Source organism: Camelus dromedarius, chromosome 3 (assembly GCF_036321535.1).
Source record: "Camelus dromedarius isolate mCamDro1 chromosome 3, mCamDro1.pat, whole genome shotgun sequence".
Taxonomy (NCBI): Eukaryota; Metazoa; Chordata; class Mammalia; order Artiodactyla; family Camelidae; genus Camelus; species Camelus dromedarius.
In genome coordinates, this window is record NC_087438.1 from 18,792,618 (window position 1) to 18,807,547 (window position 14,930).

At 32.8% G+C, this 14,930-nt stretch overlaps 1 protein-coding gene across 1 annotated transcript in view; it reads right to left on the bottom strand.

The window, feature by feature from the left end:
* Positions 1 to 6,154: 6,154 nt before the first annotated feature.
* The window catches only part of CDH9 (cadherin 9), a 113,223-nt gene continuing 104,447 nt past the window's right edge, over positions 6,155 to 14,930 (bottom strand). Inside the window, exons 9-12 of the mRNA XM_010985509.3 lie at positions 14,353 to 14,474; positions 10,872 to 10,989; positions 10,520 to 10,771; positions 6,155 to 7,062 (exon numbers count right to left, since the gene is read on the bottom strand). Coding sequence (XP_010983811.1) covers positions 6,575 to 7,062; positions 10,520 to 10,771; positions 10,872 to 10,989; positions 14,353 to 14,474 — 980 coding nt within the window. The 3' untranslated portion in view covers positions 6,155 to 6,574. The remainder of the gene's footprint in view (positions 7,063 to 10,519; positions 10,772 to 10,871; positions 10,990 to 14,352; positions 14,475 to 14,930) is intronic.

Below are 14,930 nucleotides of genomic sequence, written 5' to 3' on the forward strand. Positions count from 1 at the left end.
TATTAAATCACTATGTTGTATAACAGGAAGTAACAAGTGTCATAGGTCAATTATATTTTAAAAACAAACTCATAGAAAAAGAGATTATATTGTGGTTACTAGAGGCAGGAGGTGGGGAGAGAAGTTGGAGAAGGCAGTCAAGAGGTACAAACTTCCAGTTAAAAGATAAATAAGTACTAGTGATATAATGTAAAATATGGTAAATATATTTAACACTTGTACTTTATACACAAAAGTTGTTAAAAGAGTAAATCTTGAGTTCTCATCACAAGGAAAGGTTTTTTAAAAATTTCTTTAATTTTGTATCCATATGTGATGATAGTATTCACTAAAATTATTGTTAATAATTTCATGATGTGTGTACATCAAATCATTATTCTCTACACCTTAAACTTACACAGTGCTGTATGTCTAGTATACCTCAATTCAAGTGGAAGAAAAAATATAATGGAAATATAATATTTGACATAAATAAGCAATGCCATCACTAGACAGATATATAGAACATATTATTTTAAATGTGATGGAGAGAAGAAACAAGCAAAGCAAACTGACATGGAAAATGGGAATCAGGATTTCAACTCTGAAGAAGAGATCCAGGAAGGCCCAGGTTGATGGTGGGAGGAGGTACCCAGATGCAACTGCCATACAGGGCAATTGATCTGTCCTAATGGAGAGGTTTAGTGACTGAAGGAAAGATTTCTTCAAGAAGATAAAATTTATTTTCTACTTTTTTGTGTTTCTGAATCTCTAGAGAGAAAATTTAGAATATTAACACATAATATGAAGCTGAACTAGGAATAAGGACATACAGAAAATCAAGCAAAAATAATAGCAGGGAAACCATAAACTATAGTATATATCATTTTGATTACATTAAATAAATTAGTGAAAACACAAGCCACATATTTGTGAAACATTTATAATATATATTAGTGAAAAGATACTGCTATCAAAATTATATGATTATGTGTTTGGACACAATAAGAAAATAAAAATAACTAAAAGAAAACTTCCAGACAAGAACTGGCAATTTTTGAAATAAACTGAATGACACATTAATATATGAGAAAAAAATGCTTAATTTCACTAGTTGAATTTTCAGAAAAATCCAGAGGGAATGATTTATAAGTAAAATGTGTTTACTTTTAAATGCTGGCAATTATATGGTGATTTTTATTATTGTTTTTGACACTAAATTAGCTAACAGTATTCTACCAAACAGCAGCAAAGTCTACAAACCAGGTAATGGTGCATTGCTATTTTGAACATATAGACTTAAATACTAGTATTTCTATTTCATATAAATTATCATCAAACAATATTTATTCTTCAAAAATAGGCATACATTATTACTGAAATTTGGAAAGCAGTTAAACACATTTAAGAAAGAAAACAGTCTCTAAGAGTTGGCCATCTTGCCTTCACCCACAATCTGCTACCCAAGGACAAGAAAATAGTAGGCTGAGAACAGTCCAGTGATTAAGAGATTGTAAAAATAATTAAAACAGCAGAAGAGAAAGATATTTATTTTCTTACTTCTTTGTATTGGCTTCTATTTTGATTCTGACATTTGGAATTGATGGTCTGAAATCTAGTAAAATCTCATTACCATATTCTTTTAGAAGCAAAGATCACTGAGAACAAATTTAGTTCAGTGTAAGGCTTTAAAAAAATGGAAAATTATTCATGCTTTTCTGTAATTTTGAAAATGTGCTTTCAAGTAGTGACTTAATTATGATCAACCAGAATTCAGTAAAAAGTACTTTGATTTAGAAGTCTAGGCTATAATCAATATCATGTTGAAGGCATGCACACTGATATAAATTTGAGTATAATTATTTCTGTTTACATTTGTTATTTTAATATCCTATGTATTCACAATATTTTACTAAATTTAGTATTATGTCTAAATATTAAGCATATCACTTAACATTTGGCAAATATTTGCTGCTTTTCAACACAGTATAGAGCAGTAATCTACATATGTGGAATATTCTAATGAATGTAATAGATGAAAATTGTTACTCAAAGGTACCAATCATTGTTGGAGGAAGTCATCAAGAGGACGTGACTGTTGGTTGACCTGCAAGCTGGACCTGGGCAGTTGGAGGTTCCTCACTCCCTCTCCATCCTTGGAACACGTATTCTTCCCACTATTCCTACACCAGGAGCTGTTTCAAGGACACACCCTTGAGAGACTGAGGTATGTTGAGACCATCTGGACTGAATATGTGATGGAACACAGGTAAGGCTTCTATACAAACGTTTTAAGATTCTGGCAGGAGAGTGCAGGGATCTACTTGTCTTATGGCTGCAAAGGCAGGTCTCTTATGTAAGTTCTCTTGGTTATTAAAGCTGCCACCTACCAATCTGGAGTGGCTGGCCTCTTTCTTCAGTCTCTCCTTGTCCTGTGTTCAGGGGCCAGTTTATAAATCAAAAAGTATTCTAGTAGAAGTGGGTACACAACAACTAGATGACAAACAAATTGTGTATAATGTTGAATGGTGCTATTTGCTGTGGAAAATGTTTATTTTTTTAAAAAGTGGGTAAAGGAGAAATGGGTTTGGGGGATTTCAGATTTCAATAGATTGCTTAATATGAGTCCTCATCTAGAAAGTGGCATCTGACCCAGGACTTAAAGGAAGTGTTACAGTTAACTTCATGGATATCAGGGGAAAGATGGTTCCAAGTAGACTGATCAGTCGGTTCAAAGGAAAAATGTTTAGCATTTTTAAGGAACAACAAGAAGCCCAGAATAACTAAAGTGACACAAATTAAGGAGATAGGGCAGAATAAGTTCAAAGAGATAACATGATCCTGATCTAGTAGATAATTTGGGAGGACTAACTCTTGCTTTGGAGAGCAATTGATAAGTTTTGAATAGAGAAATTGGATGCTCATATCTAGTTAAAACAAAACAAAACAGGAAAAGAAATGCCACCTCCTCTGTATCTGGTATTCAAAGTAAGATGGTAGGAGAAAAGGTTAGTGAGAGAGAACATTTAGGAGCGTGTTGCCGTAATCCAGGTAAGACATTTAGACCAGGACTGTGGCAGGAGATGTGATGAAAAGTCATCGTATATCAGATAAATTTGAAGGTATAGTCAATAGGATTTTCTAAAATATTGGGTATGAAGGATAACACAATGAGAGGAATCAAGGGTGACTGCAAGGGTTTTGGCCCAGGCAGGTAGAAGGATTGATTTGTCATCAGCCTATGCAAGACAAGTGGAGAATAGAACACATATAGGGATGAAAATTAGAAATTAAAATCTGGGTATATCCCACTTAATTAGACATGCAAGTGACAATTTAGAATAGTTAGTTGTATATATGTTTGGATTATAGGAAAGAGGTAAAGATGGGAGTTCTGAATTTGGAAATTTTCAATTTGTATCTGTAATTATTGCTGTATCAAGTTATAGGTATCGAATGTATATAGTAACTGAGGGAATAAATAAGCTCATCAAGGGCCAGAATTTAGAGGGAAAAAGATTAGGGCCAGTATCACTCCAAAATAAAGAGTCAGAAAGAAGAGAAGGAACCAATGAAGGACACTGAGTAAAGTAAAACAAAAACCAAAATAATGTGGAATCCTGGAAAGCAATTGTGTTTTTGCCATGGTGAAAGGAATAATCGACTGAGATCAGTTCAATCACTGGCCAAGGTAAGATGCTGTTCCTTTTTTTTTTGTACTTGTTGGCTTGCTTTTGTTGTTAATGCTGTTTAGTTGTCTTTACTGTTTGTTTTTTAAGTCATTGGAATCTATTTCATATGTCTGAGAGCAGGATGGAATGTGATGATATCCAGGCTGTGTGTTAAAGTCCTAATAATGTTGGTAGGTTCCTCTCAATGAAAAATATTCAGGGTTAAATATAGACACATTTTTTTCTGAAAATTATTGAACATTCAAAATAAAACAGTAATTAGGTTTTAATTATATTTGTAAAGATGGTTACTCAAATGGTTTTAATTCAAATCTACCTCAAGTTTAAGCAGTCAAAGCTAATTAATTTTTTTTGAAAACTAAGCACACGGTAACTAGTAATTTTCAAATTTTACCAACTCCACAGTCCAAGAGAGTCAAGTAATGGAAACTAATATCATCAAGTGTATTGTGTGCATCTAGTGAAATAAAATTAACCAAACCCAATAGGATAAATATTATCAAATCTATTTTTCTAGGTAAGTTAAATAATTTCTTTATTTGCCAGTAGGAAATAAAATTTGTTCTGCCTCCTAAATGCATTTTTTCTACTACAAGAATTTCAAAGGTCACTGGAAAATTATAGGAAGTATTACTATGATACAGATCTGGTAATTTCTTTGATCAATTCTGACCCTTGGATTTTAGCAAAAACAAGTATGTACCTATTAAATATAAAATCTGGTAGCCTGTCCTTATAAAGACTCCAGTAGTGTATCAGTGATTTCCAGGTCAACAAAAGGGAGACCTCTGAAACTAGCTTCATTATTTAATTGCCGAAAAGTCGTAGTCAAATTAACAATTCTTCACAATTGAGCTTAAAAATTTAATATGTCTTATTTGTTATTGGTGTGATTTTTTCATAACAATTATAGGTCTACAACTGAAGGTTGGTTGGTTGTGGTGCTCTTAGTATTGGCAGCATGGTAAACCTAGGCAGGCAACGTAACTACCAATTTCCCATTTCTGATTTGACATCGTTTCTTCTTTTTTAAGCAGCCATTACTTATTGTGAGCCCCCTAAGACTATGTTTACTTATTGTTACTTATCCCTTTAGTGATTACAGAATAAAGTGGTTATAAGAGGCATAAATAAATACCTAATTCATTTTTTCTGACTACCTTAAACCACTCTATACCATCCTTCTCAAATATTTGTCTAATTTATGTTGGAATATTTCTAGCAGTGGGTAAACTAATTACTTTTTGAGTTAAAAGCTAATACTTTCTGAACTACAACTAAAACAAAAATTTCTGTTTTCTGGGCAAGTGCAACAATTAGAAAAATTTCAAATATTTCTTAAGTACTCAGTATGTTTTTGCTTTCTTGGCATTAAATCAAATCTTTAATATGTGTTCCCTATTGATGGTAAAGTTACTGAAATAATCTTAGCCTTTAAGAGGAATCACCATGGGCATGACATTTGCTCGTCAAAAAAGGAGTAATACATGAGAAAGAAAAGGATAATTCATGACACAGAAAATGGATATCATGCATGTAGTCTCCCTCTGAAGGACCCATCTTTCAATTTAGATTTATTCTCCAGGCCAAACCAGGGCTAGTTTGCTGCATTGCAGTCTTTCAAAGATTTGCTAATGATTATCGTGCAAAATTCTCCTTCTCTCTTCTTTCCCAAGTTTTAAGGTGTCTATATTTTCTTTTCTGGGCAATCCTAATCACTAATAAAACTTTACATTTCTTAAAGTTTCTTATCGCTAGTCTGCATGTCACTAATTCTATCAAGATTTGCTCAAATACAATGACTTCCAACCTCTACAACAAAATTATTAATTTAAAAATTATTGATACACATTTTAAATGTTACCCAAATTATATTCCATGAATTATCTATTCATAAAGAAAAAAAAATCAGAACTATTACTTCTCATCCTGAAAACTATACTGTTGATGAAGAAAGAGTGATTTAGATTTTTTTCTTCATCTACATAACATTACCAACACATACTTCATTTACTCTCAAATAAAAATCACTGCTCGATACCATAGGAAAGAATTGTACAAAAAACTTATAGTTAATTATTCACAAGTAAATTTATAATAGTTTATATTCCAAATGTGTCTCACATCCTTATCAATGGGTAAACATCAGTGGTTTGATAAACATTTGTCCATATTTGAGTAGTTGTAGCAGAAAATCACAATTTGCTCTAAAGCTCCTTTATAGTCCTGTCGCCTTCTAGTTCCAAATTACATGCTGTAATTTAGCTGCTTTTTCCCTGAGTAAATCATGTTTTACTTTTAAAGATGTTTAAAAAATGTTACAAGTGAGATCAGAGCTGCTTCTAGGAATTAAATAAAATGAAATTTATTTTTATAAATACTATTTTATTTCATAAAAATACAAAAATATAAATATACATTTATAAAAATATGAATGAATTAACACAAAGACATTCTTCAACTAAATAAATATGGCAGTAATAGTCATTCCTATTTCTTTAGGGATATATTTTTTCATATTAATTTACAAAGCGCTTGCACAATGTTTCATTAAATAGTAAAGGTGACTAAGTCAGTTAAGAAAACATTATTTATAAAGTTCTTATATCTAAGAAAAGGCACAAAAAGCCTTTTATGGATTCTTATTGATTATTGATGTGATATACTTTCCTTCAGAGATTGTTAGGCAAAGAGGGTGAACTGGTTATTATTACTTTTTAAGATCTATGTCATTCGTATTCATTCACAGAAACTTACTGATTAAGCAAACCCTTACTAAGACAACACCTACGTATTGTTTGTAATTTTGATTTTTAAAAAAATTTCCTCCAAGGAAGAGAATCCACTCCATCTAGTAACAAAGAGAGTACTTCCACTGACATCTATGAAGTCATACCATACTCTTAATCTCGGTCACTATCGTCACCCCCATACATATCAGCAAGTTTTTTAAAACGAGGCCCCCAGTCGCTAAGGTAATCGTAATCTTGATTACAATCTGCTGTGAGAGATTCCAAAGAACTGAGTGAATCTGCTATGGAATCATTCCCTTCATAGGCATATGTTGCCAGTGAATCATAAGGAGGTGCACTTGGGTCGGAGTCATTTTCTTTTAATCTCCGATGAATAAAATCTTGTACATCAATGTTTTCCCACAGAGGCACAGTCCTCCTGATCTGAAAAATTGTTTCAGGCATTACGTCCCTCCTAAGTTTACTGTCTTCTCTAGCTTCTGGATTCCTTAATGTGCCAATGTCAAACGCTTGGGTATCTTCTTCCCCACCGCCTTCATCATTGTAGGTCACGATGTTGTCCCGAACATCATCTTTTGAAATTATCAGAGGTTCCTTTTTTCTTTGCCTCTTCAATGCAGCAAACAGCACAACTAAAACTATTAACAAAAACAAACAAATAAAAATAACAACAAAAAAGGGACAGAGAGAAAATTGTGGGATTCCATGATTCAGGCTTAAATTAAATGTAACACACTTCTGTGTTTGTGGTGTAAGAGGCGTTACATTCATTTGGATATAAAAAGTAACTATCCTATACAGATTCACAATGACTTAGGCCAATGACTGGATGCACTGTATTGATAAAGAAGCAGATAGTATAGTGCCATTTGTTTACTTTTAAGACTCAATTTCTTATGGGGCTCTGGCATTGAAAAACTTTATTCAACTATGGCCAATGCATTTAGTCAACTGTAAGTATATAATCATTCATTCTTCCCCAATGCATGTTTGTTTCAAAATACTAAAATTCTAAAGCTACATTATTATCCCAAGAGAAAATGAGCACCAATTTAATATTTTCTTAATGACTCAAGAGAATACATGTAAAACATTACTCACATATATGCATATATACATATTTGCATTATATGCATAGGTTGTATGTATATGTGTATGTATGTTATGTGTATATATTACACATGTGTTATGCATATATATATATATATATATATATATATATATATATATGCTGTTGATCTCATCTATTCCCATATGTCATATCTGTTTAGCTAAATTTTTTTATTGATCTGGTTTTGAAAGTCTGCTTAAAATATGAAATATAACTCTATAGGCTACAATATAAAATTCAAACTCAAACTCATCCTTAAGTTGTAAGTTGTAAGTATAGGCCTCTATAACTACACTAAAGTCCTGTCCAGTGCTGTTGTCATATTGGCCAACAAACTTTTCTCACTTCCTACTAGTTGGTAGAAAGAATACAAAAATTTTATTAGAATTATCTTCACTAACTTCCCAAGAGTTGACATTGAATGCTGAGTTATGTTGGAGACATTTCTTAAAACTATGCATTAAAAATGAGATATATCTATACTCTCACCTACTAAAGATCGAACATAAGTTAATTAAGTCCAACATAAATATGAAATTCACCAATCTAGTGAACCATGAGTAAGTTTAACATTGAATAAACTAATTTATAAATTCTCTACTGTTTTTTTGCATAGAAGAACAACCATAAAGTCAAATTGTTTTAAGGGTTTCTTAACTAATAAAAGGTTTACAGACTTTCACAAATGGTCCCTAGAACCTGGCCTCAGTGTTTTCTCCTTTGCCAGGTCAAATTATCTGCTTCTTTTCCCTCAACTGAGGTTTTTAATCTGGGATATGTGAATAGTATTTAGAGAGGCTAAAACAAGAAACTGAAAAAAGTGCATCACTGTTTTCACTAATCTGTAACCTGAGTTTTAGCATTTTTTTTCTGTAATGAATATCAGGATAAACTGTAGTGATAGTACCAGTATGTGTGACTATTAAGCCAACAGAAATTACAGGTACTTTATATTGCATTATGGTTAGGACATCTCGAGGGATCATTAGACTTGCACTAGAACAAGGCACATGTAACAGTAATCAAGCTTGTCTCCCTTTTTGTTTTTTGTTTAATTTGGACAAACATATTTCCTTTTGTGTTACATGTCTTATTTTTATAAATTTAAATTATTATTCTAAATAGGTCCATAAGCTGTATCTGATTACCAAAGGTGTCCAAGGAACCAAAAAGATTAAAAAGCCCTGCCCTAGGTTTTCATCCTCTACTTTGCCTTGTAACATGGATATGAACTAAGAACCACATTTTTCAAACTGTAACAGGGTAGGTCTAAAATACTATTTTCCGTGCTATATTACCACCTTGCAAAGAGCAGACTCTGCTAACTACAGAAATATAGTAACTGTGTCCAGCCATTAGTATAAAGACTTGAATAGCAGCAAGGATGTTTAAGGAGCTTTTATGATGAAACTTTATGAGTTAGAACCCATTTTAACTAAAATAATAGAAAATCATTCCACATTTAGGCAAATAAATTGGGAAGATACAATAAAAGAAATGTATGCCTTCTATATTACTCAGGGCAGAAAGATGGCAGACTTTTCAGAATGAAAGAAGCCTTCTAAGGATTTCAGCATAGAGAAAAATATAATACAATTTAGTTGGATAATGTTATACTATCTAAACTTATTTCGGAGGGGTGGATTTTGTTCCTCCATGTATGCATGCATGTCTTTATGTGCGTGTTATTGTATTAATATTAAAATTTAAAAAATTAATTTTGAAATATGCATAGTTCTATGTTGTTTTAAATTAGAAAAGTAGAACTATTTGAGCAAATAAAGCAATATGGTATCAGTAACACTTAGCTAAAAGGATAAGCCAGAATTTAATCTCCCTGGGGATACAAAAATATTTTACAGAGGAGTTGAACTTTCTAGCAGCAGGTGGAGATGCAGACTGCTGAAGGTTATGGTAGTAGTGTCTATGTTCTAAACCACCCTGAAAAAATGTTCTTTTAAATAGTTGGATCATCTTAAATGAAACAAATGTTTTCCCCTCACTTTCATCAGTTCCCCACTGAAGTCCTGCAAGAATATCTGGCCAAAGGGATTTCATCCAGATAGCTTGAAAGGATTTGCAATGAAAAGGAGCCAAAACATATGAGCATTGGAACATAAATTTGGCCAGCTCTCCTACCCTAAGCATTCATTTTGGATGAATATTTGATGGAAACAAGTTTTGGGGGAATGTTTTACAGTGGAACAACTGTTTAATTGAATTAAATCATTGTCCTGTTAGGGCATGCTCAAATAAAACATTTGCAATTGGAAGCATGACTCCATTATGAAACATTGCTGGACTAGGTATGACCACAATGCCATAGTGATAATTTTTTAAATGAATTTAAACTTTTAATTTTGTATACTGGACCTACACTTAACACATTTTATGGAAAAAAAAATTACCTTACTGTGACAACTTAAGTGCATTGGCCAATTCTATGTCTGATATACATAGCTTGGTATTTGTTAGGAATATTATGTGTAAAGTAGTCTTTTGTATTAAGGATAATGGTTATAAAGGAGAATTCTAGAATAGAACAGTCTGGGTTTGAATGCTAGTTTAAATGCCTTCTAAATGAGTGACTTTGTGTAAGTTATTTGACCTTTCTGTAGAAGAATAAAAGTATTTACCTTATACGGTTGCTATGAAAATTCAATCAATTATTAGATGAAATGTCCATTGAAATGTGACCGTGTTAACACAAAACACTATAAATATAAAATATATTGTAAAATATACCTATATAACATTAGCTATTATATCTTGGTTTTTGGTCTCTTGAGAGCTAGACCTATCCCCATGCAGTCAGAAACTCAATTTTATTTTTTAATTGAAAGAACTATTTTAATACAAAGTTGAAAGTTTCAATCTTTATCTATAAAGAAGAGTGCTCTTCAGTACTGGGTCGTGAGGGAGAGAATTCCATGAGTTGAATGAGCATAGCTTGGGGGTGCATATCATTCAGGGACACAGCTTACCAAGCAGTATGATGACACAGAGGAGGATGGCGATGAGGGCCCCCGTGCTCAGGCCGGCAGAGAGGACCAAGGCTTCGGCGTTGCAGGACTGCATGTTGCCTTGACTGTCACAGGCGCACACACGAATGGTGAGTGTGCCAGTGCTGCTTTGAATTGGATAGTCATTGTCAAAGATCAAAATGGGCAGTAGGTAGGTGCTCATTTTGTTGCGGCTGTACCCATCTTTTCGAGTCATGATGCCCGCTGTATTGTCTGGGAAATAAAAAGGTGGGGAAAAAACAAAAAATCAGACTAGTTCTTAAATTTTGCCTCTTGGGATTTCTTAATATTTGGCTTTAAAAATGTTCCATACCTTTATTATCTACAATGGTGAAGTTTGGATTGAGGGGAAATTCAGGCACTGGTTCAAAGAAGAATTTGTGGCCTCGGGGAGGGTCATCTTTGTCCATGACACTGACAGTCTGAATCAACTAAAACCAAATGAAAATTAATTAATTTAAGCACAACAGAAAGCAACTCTTGCTATTACAAGACATTTTAAATCAGCGTTTGTGCTTTAAGTATATCACTGAAATGAAATAAACAAAAAATATGCCACTTTCAGAAAATTTTTCCAAGGCTTTTTATAGTTCTGTCTAATGTAACTTATTTAATGAGGAATGAAAAACACCTATCTAGTGTCAGTTTGCAGAGGACCTGTATGAATCGTTGTCTGAGTCCTGGCCACTATAGCATCCAGCCTTACGGAAAACATTGATCATTCCAATGTCTATCTTCTTTTAACATTGTAAATATATATTACCAGTCTGCTTTGTTATTTGGTTACCAATCTAATGCCTCCACTAGATAATGATTGCTTCAAAGGCAGAGAACATAACAGATGCATTAAAAAAAAATGCTTAGCACAACCACTCCTAGAGATAAAGGAAACTATAAATAGAGTTTTGGAAAAATAAGCAATATTCTGCATAATATCAGAAAGCAGAAGATTTTAAAGCTATGGGGCACCATAATTATAATCACATTGCATACTTTATTCAAATTGTTTGCTTTTCTTTTTAGTAGTATTCACAAAATTTAGAAGAATGTAAAAATAAATTCTTCTAACATTTTGTAAAATCATTCTTCAACTTGAGAAATTATAGCACCTCTCAGCTGTGCTCACTGTAGGTCAGAGTTGTGCCATAGTGTGAAGATGGAGCAGAAATGACAGGTTGGGCAGAAAAATTCCATTGAACATTTTATCATGGATAGAACACAAAGCTACACATCAGGGTGCCTGTTTTCTAGTCCTGGGTCTGCCATCTGTGTGATTTGTAATCACAGTCATTTAATTATCATGACTTTCAAATTTCTCTTCTACAAAAACAAATAGTTGCACCACTTTTTTGAGGTATAATACTCCACATTCTATGATGAAGAATTACTGGAATTTCATTGTAGTTTAATGCATCCATTGCTTTGGTTGTTGTGCACCTTCTATGGCCATCCCAGTCTGCATACTCACTAGTCAATACATTTTCCTCTTTAACTTGATATTAACTATATAATTTCATTCATTTTACTGATAAAATGACATGTAACTTTATGTTTCTTTATACAGTGTTTCTGAAAGTGCATAATTAATACAAACTTGATACACTTTTTCTTCTCAGAAGATTGGAGCATGACATTGAAAAATTCACATAAGATCTAATATTCTTGCTCAAACTTCTATTCTAGAATAGCAATAACATAGCTAATATTTAGTAATATTTTAAACATAAACAACATTGATCCTTTCATTATATGACACAAAGAGAGATACAGAAAGAATGTCATATAACAATGGAAATAGAGATTGGAGTAATCTAGGTCCACAAACCAAGGAATGCCAAGAATTGCCAACAACCACAGAGGCTAGGAAGTGGCAGTGAAGGATCCTCCCCTAGAGTCTTTTGAAAGGCCATGGACCTGCTGACACAATGATTCTGGACTTCTCACCTCCGGAACTGTGGGGAAGAATATATTTCTGTTGCTTTAAGCTAACTAGTTTGTGGTAATTTGTCATGGTAGCCTTAGAAAACTAATATGGCTGTGAAGACTTTTTAAAAATGGCCAAAATTATGAAAAAATGTTCAGCTCCAATAATTTTGGAGGAATTCATGTTAATATTATCACGAGATATTGAGTATTGGTAGATATTTAAAACCTAGTGTTGCCTAATAAGTGAGCAATTATCTACAATTGGTGGAAGTTATTACTAACCAATACAGATACAGAACGTATCTGGAGAGCAATTTAGAAGCACTGATGAATATTTATGGATAAAATTTATTTCTACTTTGAGGAGTATATCAAAGAAAAATGGTACCAGGTCATATATGACTATAAGTGTATTATAATGCTCACTGTAGGGCTGTCTGTTAGAGTAACGTTTTGTTGGTAAACCAAATTTCCATTAATAAATGTGTAGTTGAATAAGGTAACTAATGTGTAGCTTTGCTATGAAAAGTAAGCATCAAGTTAAAGATAATCATTCACTGAACTGAGCGTATTCCCATTACATGTTACAAAGTGAAAAAAGGAAAACAATTTTTAATCCAAATAACTGCGTAGTGATTCTGTGCAGGTGAAAAGAAAATAAAAACTTCATTTGTATTTCTCTGTCTGTCAGTGGAATGTGATATGCATCTCTGTCTTGGCCTGCTTGAGCTACGGTAACAAAATACCACAGAACTGGATATCTTAAATAGCAGAAATGTATTTCCTCCCAGTTCTGGAGGTTGGAAGTGCTGATCAGGGTATCGGCACGGTGGGCTTCTGGTGCGAGGTCTCTCCCTGGCTTCCAGACAGCTGCCTTCTGCTTTGAGTGTTTGTAAAGACATAGTGATCTCTCTGGTGTCTCTTCTTTAAGGAACACTTATCCTGTCAGATCAGAGCCCCACATTGTGCCTTCATTTAACCTTAACTGCTTCCTTAGAGACCCTACCTCCAGATACAGTCGTATTGGGGAACAGGGCTTCAACGTATTAATTTTGGGGGGACAGGAATATTCGCTCCATTATAATGTCTACTAGAATAGATGAAAGACTGTATTTCACTTCATTTTCTATATTAAAAAGATGATAGAATTATATATGATTCTTAGCAGCTGACTACTTTTTCCTTAAAGAAACATCTAAATAACTGGTTAAAATTTCTTTCAGTAAGATTTGTATAGTTACTGCCATTTGTTAAATACTATATTAATGTACACATGAACATACTCTGCATTTTCTTAAAATTACTTTAGATATATCTGAAATATTACTTTATAAGAGGACTTTGTAACTCTTGTACAATCTTTCTTTATCTCACTAATACTAATGTTGAAAAATCACAAGCAAAATACAACCTGTATCAAACCGAAGTATCTTGATTGAATAACTGAAAGTGGGAAGATACAATCAATGAAACAATTATTATGATTTCCTTTATATTAACATTAAACACTTATTTTCATACTTCATGTTTTATTTAATAATGCATTTTCATTCTATTCATGATTATAACTCAGTATCAGTATAATTATTAATCCAGGTAGGAAGTTTTTAATATATATGAGATTGATTATGTAACTGGTATGTGAAGTAAAACATATATTATAATTTTCCTATTATATTAATGATATAAAAACCAAGTTAAAAAGTCATCTTTTTAAGATCATTGTGAGCTTTTTGGTAAGAGGACATAAACAAGTGACAAGGAGGACTGAGAATAGTTTGCATGAAAAAAAAATTGCGCAAGTAAATTAATGCAATGTCATCTGCCTTTGTGAAGAGAAACTTTTTTTTAAGTTTATAATAACTTACCTGCCCAGGTTTTGCATTTTCACAAACAAATGTTTCATAGTACATGGCAAATTCTGGAGCATGGTCATTTATATCTAGAATTCTGATGAAGACAGGAATGTGGCTACTTTGCTTTGAGTTATCTGCAGAAAGAACATGTGGGAGATTTCAGTCTCATTTACAGAGTAGTGGTGATACTATTTGCCCCATTTGTAACTTAGCAACAGATCATTTCTGTGGTATTCACGTCTGGATTGGGTTGCTGATGGATATCTCAGCTTCTTATGTGGTTCAGATGAAAAGCATGATAAAAAGAGGAGAATATAATTGAGAATGAATATTATTTATAAGAGATAATTTTCTTAGACTGCCTATTTGGATGAGGTTAAATTATATTTTTATCCTACAGTAGGGTATAAAAGGAAATCAAGTTTAAAATAAATGAATATTTGATAATCATTAAAATAATTGAAAAATCCAACACACTCTAAATCATTTCTCTCAGACCTTGCTATATTAGTAAAATCATTCCAGTCAAGAAAACAAGCCTACTTAAAGCTATTATTTTACTACTTTGGAGAAAAATAACGTGTTCAGAT